Here is an 18,894-nt window from a genome sequence, read left to right as displayed (position 1 = left end):
AATTTTGGCATTAGTTACTAACCACTCCTGGAACATACTTGGACTCTTGTCTCAGTGTTCAGCTGTAATAATTGTTCTTATACTTCTTTTTCAGATTCACTGTTCTACAAATACAACATTTCCCTTACCAATGCAGGGTTTCAAGGAAGATTAACCTTCTTTCTTTCAGTAATAACATGTATAGTTTATTTGAAATAAACTGATAACACTTAAAGCTAAATTTTAAAGATTAATTAATGAAAGGTCTAAAACTGCAAGGAGGCAGAATTGATGCACAGATAATTTAACAGTTTCCTCAAGTCAGTTTTCATTTTGATAGAATTGTCAGAGGTTTGGAGTGTCAACAACTCAAAAATAACATGGTTAAAACCACTGAAAAGACATACCAGTGTGAGAAAGGCTGTTATTTTTAAAGCTACACAGATGACTATAAAGAGTAAGACAGACTAATAAGCAGCCAATCTTGGTGCACAGCTTATGGAGGAACTGTACTACATGCTGGATGAACATTGAGGAAGCATCGGAACAGTCACAGTGAGAACAAGGTGAGATTTAGCTAATACATATTCCTCACACAAGAAATACATGACTTGAGCAAAAAATCCAGAGCTCAATGTAAAAGTTCTGTTTGGTGAAAAGTTATATTTTCCACAGTTATAACATGTTAACTTCAGTTCTAACAAAGAGAAAAACATGTATGGTCTTACTCTAGCTAGATTAAACATAGGATGTACCAGAATTTGAAAAGAAAAGTTTAACATAATACAGTTCAGTTACACATACTCCAAGGATATGGAATACTATGAAATCAATTTATAATAAAATGATAGTTCTGTTTTTTTTATTCCACTTATTTGTAATGAACAATTGTAGCCTGTTACAGGTGTCTGATGTATGAAATGCTAATCAATAATATTGAACATATGCTATGAGTGAGTTTACAAACTGTTTTTATTTATCAGGTTTTGTTTTAAAGCTTTATAACTTTAAAAATATAATTTGTACTTGGTTTGCTCTGATGTAAGGTCCTCCAATTACTAATTCATAGTAATGAAAGCTGCATAGTTGCTGAATCAGTTATATGGGATATACGTGGACATTTTTTCACCATTTACCACCATTAGGTTGAAAAGGTAGCATGTACCTGCAAACAAACAAAAAATAATTATTTACCTTTATATATTTTTTGAGATGATGAAACATTGTGACTAGCCCTTGTACAATGGATTTCTAAAGCTAATAAATTTATGACAGCCACTTTTTTTCTGACTCTACAGTCTTCTGACTGGTTTGATGTGTCCTATCACGAAGTCTCTCCTCTGCTAACATTTTCATCTCAGAGTAACATTTTCAACCCACATCCTCAGTTATTTGCTGGATGTATCCTATCTCTGTCTTCCTCTACAGTTTTTACCCTCTACAGCTCCCTCTAGTACTATGAAAGTAATTCCCTGATGTCTAAACAGATGTTGATTCACCTTGTCCCTTCTTCTGATCAGTGTTTTCCATATGTTCGTTTCCTTGCAGATTCTGCACAGAACTTCCTCATTCTTTAATTTATTAGTCCACCTAATTTTCAATGTTCTTCTTGTGCACTGCACCTCAAAGGCTTCAATTCTCTCCTGTTCCAGTTCTTCCACAGTCCGTGTCTCACTACTATACAATGCTGTGCTCCAAATGTACATTTTCAGAAATTTCTTTCTCAAATTAAGACCTGTGCTTGATATATGTAGACTTCTCTTGGCCAGGAATGCCCTTGTTGCTAGTGATAGATGGCTTTTTATTTGCTCCACCCGTCATGGGTTACTTTGCTACCTATGTAGCAGAATTCCTTAACCTCACCTACTTCGTGATCCCCGATTATAATGTTAAGTCTCTCGCTGTTCTCATTTCTGCTACTTCTCATTACTTTCATCTTTCCTCAGCTTACTTTCAATTCATATTCTGTACTCATTAGATGTTCATTTCATTCAACACACTCTTGAAACTTTCTTTTACTTTTGTCATTGCTTTTTAATCCAAGTATTCTGTTCTTGGTCTTCCAGTCTTACGGATCCCTTTTTGTTCTTGTACATATTGTATATTACCTGTTCTTCCCTATACCTTCCCCCTATTTTTCTCAGAATTTCGAACATCTTGCACCACTTCCGATTGCCAAAAGTTTTTTGCTGGTTGATAAATACAATGAACATGTCTTCATTTTTCTTCACTCTTGGTTGCAATATCAACCACAATGTGAGAACTGCCGCTCTGGTGCCTTTAACTGTTTGTCATCTAACTCCAATCCTCAATTTTCTTTTCATTTTTTCTGTATTATTATTGTTTGCAATTTGAATGCATGAGCTGTTAAACTAATTGTGCTATAATTATTATTCCTAAACTCATTTCTCTATCAGATTTCTCTGGAGTTCTTACTGTGAATCTTGTACAATACAATAACTATTCAATTTTGTCTCATACAAAGCTTAGCAAAGAGTATTTTCACACAATAGAGTAATGCCCTTCCAATCATTTACCTTTACAGTCCAAAGTAAAAATTCATGAACATTTCTTCATTACTAATAATTTAATTCAGCATATTTGTCTCATCTCACTTCACCCCTTTCAGTGATTTGAATGTCCTTCACAATTATTTGTCTAAATTTTGACTGGAGTCAGAGCCTGCAGACCACTTATATGTTACTTTATATGCATTAACTGCAACATTATTTATCTTTACTGGTATAACTGAATGTAGATTGCAAGTAGTGAACACTCAACTAATTTAAAATGTTTGTATCCACAAAAAGTATTACTTTAAATGCCACTCATATAAATAAGTGGAAGATTTTCACTTTAAAAAATTGCAAGGAATACACTCTGGTTCATCTGTGTGGCTTACGCATTTGCGGTCAATTCAGTCCAAAATTGGTATAATTGTCACTGCAGTTGCTAGCTCTTAACTTATAAACTAGTACAACACACAAATTAATTTAAAAAAATATATTTCTTTATCATTTCTCAGTCTGGATTCAAGATGGACTAAGCAATTGACACATCACTCATATTTTCACAAATTCTATGCAGAAGTTTGAATTATGGATCAAAGGCCAACATTCTCACTGATGAGTTTACACTATGCTGAAAGCACCCAGGATGAAATTTTCATTCAACAGCAGAATGTGCAATGATATGAAACTTCCTGGCAGATTAAAACTGTGTGCTGGGCCCAGACTTGAACTCAGGACCTTTGCTTCTGCAGGCAAGTGTTCTACTGACTGAGCTATCCAAGCATGACTCATGACCCATCCTCACAGCTTTACTTCTGCCAGTATCTTGTCACCTACCTTCCTAACTTCACAGAAGTTCTTCTGCGTGCATTGCAAGACTAGCACTCCTGAAAGAAAGGATATTGCATAGATATGGAGAGTGCACTGATATGAAAACTCAAGACCATTGCCTTTTGTGGACCATTTCTCTACCAACTGAGCTACCCAAACATGAGTTTGAGTCTTGGTCTGGCACAATGTTTTAATCTGCCAGGAAGTTTCATGTGTATGGGCACAGCATTCCTCAAAGAACAGACTTTTAACTGATTAGTACCTAGTAAATGAATGATTTACCTCTCATTTACATAATAGACAGAGAAAATTTAGCACTTCTACAAGCTCTTTTCAATAGAGGAAATCATCTTTTCCTAACTATATAGTTCTATTAAGTTATGAGACAGAATTGATGGCTAATCCCTACATTCAGAACCACTGATAGACACATATAAAAGTAAAAGGGACATACTGTTTAGCTTTTGGAACAAATAGTTCCAATGTTGGAAACAGAGAGGGATACGTTGCAAATGGTTAAAAAGTAGGGCGGGTCACCCAGGTCCCAGAATGAAAGAGACCCTCCTCTCAAGTTAGTATGAGAGTAGATAAAGCACTTTTATTTTCATATATGCCTATCTGTGTACTGCATATTTCACCTCCTGAAGATAAGTACTGCTCAGTAATTCTGTCTCATAAACATAATTTACTACTTTTTCTCTATAAAATTTTCCTTTTTTGTAATTAACTGCACGGTTCATCACATAGCAAACTATTTTCATCAAAAATCCTGATTTTCAAGATGAATGACAGAATAGAAAACACTTAGTGAGCCAAAATCTTAACATTTGTACAGGTAATTAGAGAAAATAAATATTGCCATGCCACAGCTACACAAAAACTAATAAAGATGGTATTCAAATTTTATTTGTTCTTATATCATTATTACCACTAATAACATCCATGATTTGGAGACAATAGTGCTATGAACATTTTTTTTATATTTCTGGAACACTGTGTAATATATATGGAAGCAGAAATTACAACTTCTTGGTAAGAAAAACAATGCATAAAGTAAAATAATCAAGGATAAGTGCAAATATTTTAAAAATAATATATTGTTACCTTAGTCAGCTGTTTAAATAATATGTCTTGTTAAGAACTGAAATTTCCACCATAATTATGTGTGACAGTAGTGATCTTTCTTTCTGGTGGGTCGATTATCAAGTATGCAAAATTCTGGATGTTGTCAGGATTGAACGGAAAATAAGCAATACCATTTTTGTCTCTTGCAACTACTCTGAATACTAAAGATGATATATATAATTTCTTGTTTGTACTGTCTTTATGTACCCTGAGAACAGAAAATATAAAAGTGTCCCACTGATTAGAACTTAAGCAAAAAAGCCAAAAGTTAAAGCCTCAGATGTGATAAAATCTACAAAATGAACTCATTATCATAATCCAATATGACATGTTTTACATTCTCATGTCTGTTGTTGAAATATGAATTTTGTAATTCATACTCATAGTACCTGTTTGGCTGGCTCTCGTGAATTACAGGTCTGTCTATTCTGAATCTCAATTTTTCTTTCTCTCTTTTCGTTTTTTACATACAGAGAGCAAATATTTATTGAATTAGAGTAAACTAGTATCGAACTATTGAATAAAAAACATTCTGGCTTATTCTAATCATTTATCTGATAGATAAAAAATCTACTCACCAAGCAGCGGCAGAGGAGCAAACACACGAAAGTATTTAACTCTTACAAACTTTCGGAGCCTGTGGCCAGAAGAGTTGAAGGGGAAGGAAGAGTGGTGAAGGAAATAGGACTGAAGAGGTTTAGGGGAAGGGGTACAGTTTAGAAAAGTCACCCACAACCCCAAATCAGGGGAGACTTATTGGTATGGGATGAGAAGGAAAGACTGACCAGTTTTTCCTTCTCATCCTGTTCAGTAAGTCTCCCCTGACCCAGGGTTCTCGATGACTTTTCTAAACTGTACCCCTTCCCCTAAACCTCTCCAGTCCTATTTCCTTCACCACTCTTCCTTCCCCTTCAACTATTCTGCCAGAAGAATGAGCCACAGGCTCCGAAAGCTTGTAAGAGCTAAATCCTTTTGTGTGTGTGTTCCCTGCCACCAGTTGGTGAGTAGATTTTGAGTAGATCTCTTATCTATCCATTTATATTATAAATAAGTGATTATTTTTGTTGTTATATTCTAATTATCTGCCTCAACTGATTTCACACTTGATAACATTATTACTTCTACTATACACACATTCTAAGAAAGCCCTCTCTGAAGTTTATGGTGTGAGTAGTTGATAGAAATCATTTGATATTGTTCCCTATTGAGTATTTTCCAGTCATTAGCAATTTTAGCTAGCAGTCAGCACTGTTTTTAATGGGTCTAATATGTCAGTGAATGAGATTATTTTTAGATCAGTTACATATAATATTTCAGCAATCATTCACTCCATATGTTATTTCTACTTTCATGGACAGAGACTAGCTAAAGAAATTGTTGTCTGATAACTGGCAGTGTCCAGAAGTCAGTCAACACTAATCTTTGTCATTTGGTTTCTAACAATACAGCTAGACCCCATTCAGATTATTATTTCAGATGCTGATTAATTCCAGTGAACAGACGAAGCTGTAACCACAGAGATCTATATCACATGCAAAATAATTATCCTTACCCTTCTCAGTCACCTTGCACAACTGTTTGCTATCCCAAAAATGTAATCATCAACTTAAACATACTAAAATGAATTATAAAGATCCTAACTACTGAACATAAAAAGTCTTTTATCAAATTACTTTGCAGAATGTATATTGCAGAATGAAAGATGGAATTGAGCATGGCACTAAAGTGTTTATAGAAGCAGAATGAACTTCAAAAGTTAGTTCAATACTTGAAAATACTGTGAAAATCTGTGTCCTGATGCACTTAGCTATTTTATACATATTTTGTATTCTAACTGCTGACAATAAATAGAATGGCCATACGGAACTTCAATGCACACACTTTCCTATCATCAATATTTATGTAGTCTTTTTTGCACATATTAATGCTATACACTGTGGTATATAACCACTAATTTTGATGATGGATCTATTCAGCATATGAAGGATGATTATACTATAACATAATATATTGTTACTGTATTACAAAATGATCTAAAAATTTAGTAAATTGGAAAATTAATGTGAATTACAAGTACAGGGATTTCTTTATCTTAACAAGATCAAAGGGAATGGGGAAAAAGAAGAATTTATTAAATATTAGACAAGAACATGACTGAAAAAAGTCTGAATATAAAAAGCTTATAAATCTAGAGGAGCAAAGCAACAATACATTACAGGGACAAAACACAACTGCAATTGGCGAATTTGTATTTATTTTTTATCCATTTATTTTTAGGAAATTATATGTCAAAGCAATAGTAAGTTTGCAACTGATCACTATTATCACAATGAGATATATCTCTCTCTTTGGGTTAACTAACGAAAGAAGACTGAGCATAATGGAATTTTAAATAATGACTTTGATAGAGTATTTACAGAAAGAGTTTTGGAAGAGATTTGCAAAATAATCACTGCAAACAAAAAATCTAACATTTTGTAGAAATACTCCTGCATGATTGACCTTGTGTTCAGTTTCCCATAAAAACAAACATGTAGAAATGTAAATGTAAGTAATATGAATGCAGTTTGAAATATAATGAAACATATTAACAGCCTATAACCATTTACAAGACTCGTACAAAAACTTCTATATTTCATGGGTAACACTCTGCTTAGTAACAGTGTTTACTTTCTCAGACTTCACAGAAGCATTCATGCATAGCCATTGCCTTAGCATTGTTTCCATATACTAGCAGACAGAAGAATTGAGCTAAGGTGTCAGACCTGTGCAGACAGCTCAATATGTAGAATATTGTCCCAGAACATCTGGATCCAATTTCTGTTATGTCACGGAATATATTCCTGCCATGAAGCTTCACAGTGAGGCATTATTAAACAGGAAACAAAATCATCAGTATAAAAGAATTTCTTGACGTTAGTGATGAGACAGCAAAAAAGAAGATTAATATGACTGCTGAGAAAAAGAAAAGAAAGTTTTTATAACACTGACTAAATGCCTACACATCAAGACTAAACCTAGACATAAATGTATAGTACTCAGGTAGATTCATTTATTAAGCCATCTACATAATACTTTGCAAGCCACTGTATGGTGCATGGAAGAAGGTATCTTGTACTGGTAGCATTACTAATCATTTCCTTTCCTATTCCAGTCACAAATGGAGCAAGGGAAAATGACTGTCTGTATGCCTTCATATGAGCTGAATTTTGCTTATCATGTTCACAAAACATACTTTGGTGGCAGTAGAATTGTTTTGCAGTCAGCTTCAAATGCTGGTTCTATAAAGTTTATCAATAGTGTTTCATGAAAAGAATGTCATCTTCCTTCCAAGGATTCCTAGTTATGATCACAAAGCATCTTTGTGTGTTGCTCAAACCTATCAGTAACAAGTCTAGCAACATACCTCTGAATTGTATGCATATAACATCTGAATGTTTTAATTTAATTTAATTTAATTTAATTTGATTGGATTCCCAAACATTCGAGCAGTACTCAAGAATGGGTCACACTAGTGTTCCATATGTGGTCATCTTTGAAAATGAATCACACTTTCCTAAAATTCTCCCAATTAACCAAAGTAGAACACTTACCTTCCTTATTACCACCTTTGCATGTTCATTTCATTTCCTATTGCTTTGCAATGTTACACTTGGACATTTAACCAACATGACTGTGTCAAGCAGCACACTACTAATGCTGTGTTCTGGCATTACAGGATTGGTTTTTCTACTTATCTGCATCAACTTACATTTCTCTAAATTTAGAACTAGCTGCCATTCATGATACCAATGAGAAATTTTGTGTAAGCCACACGATAAAACAAAAATGCCTTCCTCTATAGTCTCTACCATAGAATTATCAACAGTAGCTGCAGTTTGCTGCTCACCCTGTCTGTCAGATTGTTTATGTATTTAAAGAACAAGAATGGTCCTATCACACTTCCCAGAGGTACCCCTGATGATACCCTTGTCTCCAGTGAACATTCGCCCTAGAGGACAACAACTGGATTCTACTACTTAAGAAGTCTTCAAACCATTCACATGTCTGGAAACCAAATACATTTGCTCAGAGGTTCACTAACAGCCTGAAGGTTGCACCTTGTCAAATGCTTTCCAGAAATCTGAGAATATGAAATCTGTCTATAGCCTTCATCCATGGTTCATAGAATACCATGTAAGAAAAGGGCAAGCTGAGTTTTACATGTGCAATGCTTTCTAAAACCATATTGATTTGTGGACAGAAGATTTTCCATCTCAAGAAAATGTATTATATTTGAACTTAAAATATGTTCAAGGAGTCTGCAACAAACCCATGTTAAGGATATTAATCTGTAACTTTGTGGGTCCTTTCTTTTCCCCTTCTTATTCGAGTCACTTGATAGTTTGTACTGGGCAAGAGAGTTACTATAAATGCAAGCTACGTAAGGATCCAAAACTATAGAATGCTCTCTGTACCAGCAACTACTGAATGTATTAAATCTCTTCCTGACAGAAAAATTAAATCTCTTTGGGCTACACAGAAATTGCTAGCAAACAAACTGAAATTATTTTGCAGATGATAGTCTGCCACAATTCCTCAGTTTTAGATCAACCTATCAATTTCTCAAGGTGTATTTCACAAAAAATAGTAATAAACATTGGCAATATTCATTTATAAAAGTGAAGGTAAGAAACTAGCCTCAGTAATAGATCCTTATAATTTCTTTCAGTGTTTCAATCCTATTTGGGTTTGTAGCATGTGACTGGATGTGGGCTCATTTCTAGACAATAATTCTATAGAGAAAATTGTGCTTTAATCACTTAAGTTATTTCAACAAAGCAAAATAACAAGAAATATTCAGTTGCTGTAGCCATGATCATATTCTGGCGTAATTACTGCAGCTTCTTACATTGAGTGGTATCTTACAATTTTAAACATATTTCCTTCAATAGAGGCAATTAATTATCACCAGAATCAAATATATGCAGAGTAGTCATGAACAGCTGATTGAAAGTAAAAATAAACTGAGAAGTTCCACCACAGTGCCTTAAATTTTTGTTTTTAAAAATAGCACAGCAGTTAATTAATACCCTTTATAACAAACAGGCAAATGGTAAAAAAGGGTTGGAACAGATTCAGAATGTACTACAAGGACATTATAGTCTACACTGCAACATCTAGGGAATAGATGAAAATTATGATAGGATTACTGAATAAATGGTGCTGATATATCAAATATTAACATCAAAACTTATATAAACCAGAGATGTAAAGAATTTAATACACAATAAAATTAACTTCAGACAAAACATGAAATCATACCCACTTACCATCTCATTCTACTCCACAGAATAACTTCTGAGTATGTAATAATATAATATGCTTGAGAGACTGAACATGCATAACTATAAATCATTGTATGTAAAAAATGTGGCTCAAATGATTCACTAAATGTGCATATAACTAAATGATGGACATCTATTTCAGAACTGCTGACAAACATTTTGAAATCAGTGTTTGAAGCTGGTATACTTACAAAGAACCTAAAAGCTATAAAGAAGAATGGAAAATGTGGAACTGGTAACTATAGATCCATATTAAAGTTGTCAGCTTTGCAACAAAATTCTTGAGAAATTGTTTCATATGAGATTAAAAAGGGTTAAAGACATCATAATATGCAATTAACAGTATGGCTTCAGAGTTGGCAAGTCAATCAAGTCAATAATTTTTATCTTTAAAAATGAAATATCAACAGCAGTAGATAATAAACAACATATTTCTGATGTATCTTGATTTTAGCAAATCACAAGCAGTTATGGGATTATGCACATGGCTTGCATTTAGATCCAGTCATTCTTCTATGACTGTCTATGCCTTAAAGGAAAAATTTAAACACACAGTAACACATAGCAGTTTTAGTTTTTACAGTATATTACGAAAACATGATGCATAGACACCATCAGGAGACAGTTCTGCGATTTGCCCTATTCCTGTCTTTGTGAATGACAGCAGAAAAAAATCAAAGTGGAACTACAGTACTGTTTGTGGATGAAACAAATATTTTAATGACAACTTATTATATTTCTGCTGATACTGCAGCAGTGATAATTCAAAGGTGAATCCGATGATTTGAGATGATGAAAACTGTGGAGAAATAATGGTGTACCACTCAGTTACACCAAATATCTACACTTCAGTATCTACTTTTGTTACTGACAAGAAAACTATCCTACCTGTGAGTTTTTACATATACAGATGCAAGAAGACTTGAATGTACTTAATTTGTTGTGTGACACAAAATACAAACTGCTCATCAGTGCTAGCAATGTTCCACAGTAGTACATAGTCACTACTGATCCACAGAATTGTTCTTTGAGGGATAACAGACTATTTACAATAGAGAAAATATTGTCAGAGTTACAAAACAAATTAAATATGGAGAAAACAAAACAAATATTCAAAATTATAAAATACAGCCTGCCCAGTGTTTGTATATGTTCATAATGGTAGCCTTTACTCAAGGCAGCACATTACAATTAAAGCAAGAAACAAATTCAAACATTATTGTTATTTTCACTCAGAACAGAACCTTGATCTACATGTGAACACAGTAAGTCCAAATATATGCAGTGCAGGAGAATATCATACCGGGATTACATCATATAATTCTTGTATTCCAATCAGAATTCAGCTGCATATGTGTTGCATGTGCCCACACAAACATCGACACACACTGACCAACCCTCCCCCCCTTAACCCCACACACACACTGCCCGGATGTGTGCAAAAATGCAGCAGCAAGACAGGCTGCAGAAGTGCCAAAATAATTCTGATAACAATCTCAAAACTGAGGAGGTAAGGCATGAAAGAGAGAGAGACAAAGATGGAGAAAGGGAAGTATAATCTTGAAACAAGACACAAAAGGGTTGGAAAATTGTAGGAAAACAGGCAACGGTAAGGCAATGCAAAATGATTGTTTGATGAGTAATTAGGAAAGGATAACAACGTAAGGATTTGGTAGTCCAATCTGACATGTAAATGGAAGGCATGGATGTATTGGTATGTGGAAAACTGCCTATCTTCAGTGAGGGAAAGCTACCAACATCATAGGATGGTCACAATAACTTTCATAACAGGCAAATAAAAGGCTGACCAGCAGTTAACTCATCCTCAGTTGCTATTATTCAGCTTTGCCTCTAGAAGTAAGCTGAAACTGTTGCTGCTGTTTATCTGAACTTGTGTTGCATAGTGTTTCAACTGATGAATGTGTGGTTTCTACTGCTGTAAGACTAAGTAGAACTTTGTTTAATAATTATATTTGCAATACATATGTGTAACAATGTAGTAGTGCTTGCACCTACATCTGTTTTTATCAGGGACCACTGTTTATATTAATTTCCATTGTATATGATTATTAGGTACATGCACTAATAGACAATCTCATTTTGTTGTTACAGAAAGTTTGTTTGCATAGCAAAATGGTAGCAGTCACAAAAGTGTTCAGAATGAGCTTGGAGAGCAATAATGTGAAGCACACTTGATCAAACAGTGAGAGTGAACCTAACTGGCAATCAGAGAGTCTGTAAGTGTGGTCAGGGTACACATAGAAATAGGAGAGTGTGACAGCATAAAATATTCACATGCAATATTCACAAGCAAAGGCCAAAGTATACAAGAACCCAGACTAGAGCAAACATGCAACTGAGCTCAGAGCCCATGGAATTACACCAGGAAAGTTGAATTCCACCTGGTGACAATTGTCAGAGACAAGGATGCACAGCGCACCCTCGAGAGTGTAAATGGTAGCTAAGATATGATTTTTAGTATGCAATGTCATAGATAGCAACTGAGAAAAATACGAGAAATTAGACAAGACATCTACCACTGACAGCCACATGGCCCGCAAGAAGTCCAAATGCACTGATTCCCATGGGTGCTCTGGTAGGGACCATGAAAAAATACACTGCATGTTCGGTAGCAGAACTAATTACTGGCAATAGACATATCACCAGGCAAGTGTTTTCATTTGGGACATCCCCCAACAGGACACATGTACTATTTGTTTGGATGTATTGTCACAGAGAAGACAGAATAACAACATAGCAATTTTGATCTTCTGTAGTTAGCATGAGGTCCCATTCTACAACACTTTATTGTGAACTTATAAACCCAGAGTGCAACTTAACGCATCAAAAGAAATTCACAGAGGGTATTCTGAAGGTTCTGCTCCACTGCAAGACAGATTACCTGCTGTTTGTTGGAGTCAATGATGGACTGCACCAATAACCAAGACAAAGTGTCTGTGTTCACATGTTGGGAAGTGTGCCAGTACTGAATGACATTAGAATAAGTACTGAGAAACAAGACTCTGTGCTATAAATGCTGTGCCTTCCTGTCTGGAAGTTTGGACCAGGGACAAAACATGGAGATGAGTAGCTTACACATAAAGAAGTGCAACATCTTAATATTACCAGGAACTGGGAATTTGTTAATAGCTGCTACATGTTCTGCAATTGTGACCATATCATCCTTATTTAAGACATACCCTAAATACCGCACTTTAGAAGAAAGAAATAATTCCTCTAGCTTGTATGACAGCCTGTTGTCTAACAGTTGCTGGAAAACTACCTGCAAATTTTTCAAATGTCATTGTCATGTGGAGCTAGTAATTCAAATGTCATCCAAATAACCGATGCAGCATGTAATGCCTTTGATAAGTTGCTCAAAGAAGATGCTGGTTTACTTCTGGAGCTGATGCTACCACAAACAGCAAATTGTTAAGCTGTTATGTTCTGAAAGGACATTTAACACTAAAATTTGCCAAGAATTAGTGTCCAATGGCAACTGAATGTGTGCATCACTGAGGTCAATTTTGCATAAATACTGATCACTGACCAACTTAAGTCAACAACTCCTTGGGATGCAGTGTCGGATAAACATCTATTTCACTTTTGGGGGTGACTGTGTACTTAAAAGTGCCGCAAAGTCAAATGGAGCCACTGGGTTCCAGTATTCTGACCACAGGGGAGGCGCACTGGCTTGATAAAACTAGTGGCACCAACTGAAAATATTATCTCTTGAGTTCTGTCTTCATTTTATCTCACATAAGAAATGATGTGAATTGGGCTTAAGAGGATTTAGAAACTGCTGATGAGTTCAATATAATGTGGAACTCATAACTGGTGGCTCTACCCAGATCCTTACCAAAAGTTGATTGAATGACTGAAGCAATGCCCGAAAGTTTTGAAGTAGTACTATCTGTGAGACAAGGTTAACATTGTTGAATGCTTGAAATTCAAAAATAGAGAAAGCAGCAATGCTAAAATTATTTTCTGCCGATTGCAAATTTACAGTGAAATGTGCAAGCTGGCATTCAATGATTTTGTATTTCATTGTGACTAGTGGTTGTCCCTGCAAGGGAATGGTGCTGAGAGTGTTGTAAAAAGGGGACAGGGGAAGGGCATCTCCCAGCCAATGATTTATTTATTTTATTTATTTATTCATTCATCCATAGACAAATTTCTTTGTGTGGGTGACATTATTACACACAAACATAATTCATAATAGAAGGACATAAGACAATGAAAAAAAGGGTATACATAAGGAATTCATAATAGAAATATATGTATGCATAATTTATCACTGCATTACATAAGGCAAAAGAACTTGCTTCAAACAAGAGAAAGCAGCCATAAGACCCCTCCAATAATACATCTTGGGTTTTGCATTGCATGGAGTAAATTCAAATTACAATGTACTGTGTTGCTAACAACCATTTTCCACCCTCTTTGTACAGTTTGTAATTGGTCAAATTGCTTATCTATTTGTGATAATTTTATATAACATGAATTCTTTGATGGAGCAAAAACTAATGTTTAGTAAATATTCTTTAAGATACGTTTTAAATTTATAGAGATCCTTTATGTTTTGATCTCTTTTTAGCAGTTTATTATGTATCATGACTCCTCAGTAAAACATAGTGGTTTGGGTCTTTGATCTATTCATTCTATCCAGGCAGAAGCAATCACTGCATATGGTTTGATGATCAGGTATGGAGCTGTTTTCTGCATATTGTTGAGTGTTTTTTGTATAAAAACTGCAGTTTGGAATACCTACTCGCTTGGAACTGTCACAATACCCCATTTTTTAAATATCTCAATGCAGTGGGTGCTTTTGTGACTCTTGCTTAGTATTCTTATGGCTTGTTTTTGCAATTTGAGCACATTTTCGACATTCTGAGCATTTGCACTCCAGAATATTATGCCATAACTGATGTTAGAATGTGTGTGTGCATAGCATGTTTCTTTTAGGCATGGGCTATTACATGTTGTGGTTAGTATGCATAAGGCATAGATAGCATGCTGTGCTAATTCTTTTTTCAACTATCCTGATATGTTCATCTCACTTTAACTGCTATCAACATACATACCTAAAAATTTTGTGACAACCACACACACTATGGTTTCATTATGTATTTTAAGTATTATTATATCAGGTTTTCTATTTATGTAGAAGTTCATACTATTAGCCTTTTTACATTAAGAGTTACTTTATTGTGATTTGCTCAGTTGCAGACTGCCAAAAGTGCCTTTTCAGCTTTTACTTCTAACATTTCTGGCGTCCTATCTATAATTATTATATTGCTGTCATCGGCAAATAACACAGCTTCTCCTTGTGTGACCCACAGTGGGAAGTTGTTAATGTAAATAAGGAACAGTATTGAGCCTTACATACTCCATTGAGGGATTCCTATATTCAAATATTCTAGAACTGAAAGATATTTTACCATATAGTTAGAGCCATTTGAAATTTGGGATATCTCTAGCCTCTACACTCTGCCTGCCAGATGAGACCTAAACCATTTATTTACCCCCCACCCTTACTCCTAGTGCTTCAAATTTACCTAAAAGTACCCCATGCTCACCTGTGTCAAATACATTACTTAAGTCGTCAAATACGTTACTTAAGTCTAGGAAGATGCTTGTTACTTTTCCTCCTTTACTTTGTAAATTTTGCTTTAGCAGCTTCTGTCCCTTGTGTCTAAATTGATCTGACTGACCAAAGACACTGTGTCTAATTGAAACTCCACGCAACACACAGCTATCTCCAAGTCTACCACAATTCTGTGTTGCTGTAGATCTGCTGATGTGCTTGGGGACTAGATTGCAAACAATGGAACATTACTCCATGGTGCTGCTCACCACTGTTTCCTGCCGACCATGGATAAATGTGCTAGCATATGGCAGGCTCAACAAGTTGCAATGAAATGGGGCCATTGTAATCATCAACAGTCTGGGAAAGACTGCTGCCCATGGTGATGAGTCTGGCACAGGGGAAACACAGCACTCTGCACCTCCAGTGCACTCTGCTGGTGACTAACACAGCAGCGACAGAGAGCAGTTTGTTGCAGCCCTCATCTTGTAGCCAACCAGTGTTGGGATGCAGGAGTACCCCTCAGTCACCATGCTTCACTGACCAACTCGACAACATGGTTGCTAAAGCCTGAAAAGGCTTCAATAAAGACCTGCCCTGCTGGTGTGACTCATGAATTTTAGCCAACCACCAATCATCTGAAAAATTGTTTTGTGCTGCAGTAATCAATTCCTCCCACTCTGCAGATCTGTGGTACCTTGTCTAATGTAGGATCCACATTTGGTAATGCCTTGGTCTGAACTGAACTGTCTGGCAACAGCCGTATCACAGCATTGTGAATTAGAGTATCTATGTAGGACATGTTACATCATTGTTTACAATCAAAATGACATCTATGTGCTAACCCTTGCAAGTTGAGTAACCACACTGCATTATGACTGCCAGGATGCTTATAATGTTGGCTGAATAGTAAGCAGGCAGCTACCATGTGCATTTGCTGACCTCAGTAGTGCATTAGTGATTGACACAACCCAGCAAATTCAGCTTTTGCAAGATCCACAAGGGGCCGCAATTTCTGCAGCTCTCATGCAAACAACTGCTACTTGACAGCAATAAAGTAATCTACAGACTCAGTGATGATCCTTGTCTTACAGTAAAGCTTAAATGGCATAAATAATTTTCCCATCTTTCCAAGGTCTCACAAAACTTGCAAATGGGACTGGTGCTGGTGGTGGAGGCTGTGCCACCTGCACTTTGATCACTGGCTGTGCAGTCAACAAATGAATGAGCTGCTGTTGCAACTGCTGCTGCTGCTGCTGCTGCTGCTGCTGCTGGTGTTGTTGTTGTTGTTATTGTTGTTGTTGTTGTTGTTTCTGCCGCACCTCCTGAAGTTGCATTTATTGCCTCCAAAGTCGCTGGGGCTGTGATGCTAGCAATATACACACTAACACAAAAATGAACAGACATCTGAGAGCAAGTTCTTGTTGCCTGCTGGTATATCTTGCAAAGCAAGATGGTAGCATTCACAAAGAAAGAGAAAGCTTGGAATGAGCAACGAATACCATGACACAGGATACCTTTGAACAAACAGTGAGTGTCAGCCTAACATGTAAGCAGAGGGTCCGAGTGCATGGTCATGGACAAACACAGATGTAAGGGAGCACAACAGCACTAAGAATTCACACATGAAAATTAAGAACACAAGAATCTGGGCTACAGCAAACATGCAACCATGCTTGGAGTCTGCACGGTCACACAAAGGAAGCTAAGACTCCAAAGGTACTGCCCAGTGTATATAACATTTGCTAAATGAATGTGTGAAAGACTATCCCAAGCTGGACAAAGATGGCAGTAATAGTCCTTTATTCACAAAACATTGTAAGAAATCAAAGAAGACTTTTTTCCAAAGACACACAAAAAAAGAAGAAAATGAAATGCTTCATCTGCTGGAAGTATGGTATCTTCAAATCTGATTGTTTCCAGAGGCTAGAATCCTCAAAGAAGGATTTCCAGGAAACATACAAGTCTTTGGTTTGTGCTCTTGGTATGATGGATTTCAACCAGATTGAGTGGACAGTTGATTCTGGAGCATCATTGCACATGACTTCAAGAAAGGGATGGCTTCAATATTTTGTACCACATAACTTGCAGACAAAAAATTATGAAGTGTATTGATGCTGTCGAATTAGTAAGTGAAAAGAAAGGAAATGTTATCAACAATTCAACAGGCATATCTTCAATCAGAAGATGGTTAGTCACTAAATTGTTGTCAGTTTCCTCTTTGGTAGTTTCCCATCTTTGGTTAATAAGGGGATACATGATGTTTTTGCAAAGATGGATGTAAGGTATTCAAAAAAGGTGAACTCTCTGTTCTGGACTAGGTTCAAATGGTATTTATAAACTAAAAGTTGTTGATTCTGTGTGAACATGCTCTAGCTTTTAGTAAAATTAGTGACATAGGAACTTGTGGCATTGTAAAGTTGGTCATGCTAGAGTTTGCAAGTGTAAATCATGTGTGTTTGGTAAGGTGTATAAACTTCTATTTTCTCAGGCTGGAGGATAGCATGCAACCGAGATGCCTGGCTTGGTGCATATTTATTTATTTATTTATTCATCCGTGGAACAATAAATATTGTATGGATGTCATCAGTATGGATTCATGTGGTCCCATGGAGCAAAATGTCACATGATATGCACATAACGCAGGACTGACAGTACCAGGACATCAGCTGTGTGTTCTAGTCGAGTGAGCAGAATACGGAGTGAGGTCAGGTGGAAGAAGAAGTGGAAGTCAAAAGTTGTGGGAAAGACAGTGCAAATACCAATCAAGATCAAAACTACATTTAAGATGCTCAATCAGTTGTTTGACATGGAGTAAACTGAGTCGATACCAGTGGATCAGTTTTCCAGAACTCCACAGGTGAGAACTGGTGTTACAATATGTCCCTGGTTCACACCATCTACCTGTGCTTAATTTACATTAATTTCATTGGTCTCAATATTCTATTTTTCACTCCCTTTTAGTTTTCTAAATCTTTTATTTTCTGACCCCTCTATTTTCCCCACCCCTACCTCTACTGTATACAATGCACTTAGCTTTTCACACTTATTAACTCATGCACGATTCTTTGTCAGTAATCTGTGTATTCCATATTGCTCTGCCTTCTATCTTTAAGCTCTAAAGTTTTCAAGTATGGTCTGATGCAGTCCCCAACAATCAATCTTTCCTTCTCATCCCATCCAGTAAGTTTCTCACATCCAGTAAGTTTCCCTGGATCCATGGTTCTGGGTGACTTTTCTGAACTCTCCCCATTTCCTAAACCTCATCAGTCCTTTCCCTTCACCCTTCTTCCTTTCCCTTCACCCATTCTACTAGAAGAAGGAGCCACTGGCTCTGAAAACACACACACACACACACACACACACACACACACACACACACACACACAGTGAGTGATCTCGTACAGGCAGTTGTTTGGCTTTTCAAGCTGGTACATAATACTTTTTTATGGATGCTTTTGTAACTTACTATACTACTTTCATACTTTTATTTGTTTCTGGGGAAATAATGTCAAAAAATTACACTAAGCATGGA

At 36.1% G+C, this 18,894-nt stretch overlaps 1 protein-coding gene across 1 annotated transcript in view; it reads right to left on the bottom strand.

Annotated features, from left to right (window-relative positions):
• Positions 1 to 881: 881 nt before the first annotated feature.
• LOC124776551 (cilia- and flagella-associated protein 300-like) overlaps positions 882 to 18,894 on the bottom strand; it is a 167,208-nt gene continuing 149,195 nt past the window's right edge. The window contains exons 6-7 of the mRNA XM_047251587.1: positions 4,425 to 4,653; positions 882 to 1,144 (exon numbers count right to left, since the gene is read on the bottom strand). Of these exons, the coding sequence (XP_047107543.1) occupies positions 4,455 to 4,653 (199 nt within the window). The 3' untranslated portion in view covers positions 882 to 1,144; positions 4,425 to 4,454. The remainder of the gene's footprint in view (positions 1,145 to 4,424; positions 4,654 to 18,894) is intronic.

This window comes from Schistocerca piceifrons, chromosome 2, assembly GCF_021461385.2.
Source record: "Schistocerca piceifrons isolate TAMUIC-IGC-003096 chromosome 2, iqSchPice1.1, whole genome shotgun sequence".
Taxonomy (NCBI): Eukaryota; Metazoa; Arthropoda; class Insecta; order Orthoptera; family Acrididae; genus Schistocerca; species Schistocerca piceifrons.
The sequence above is the reverse complement of the archived record's forward strand: the minus strand, read 5'-3'. Positions and strand labels throughout refer to the sequence as shown.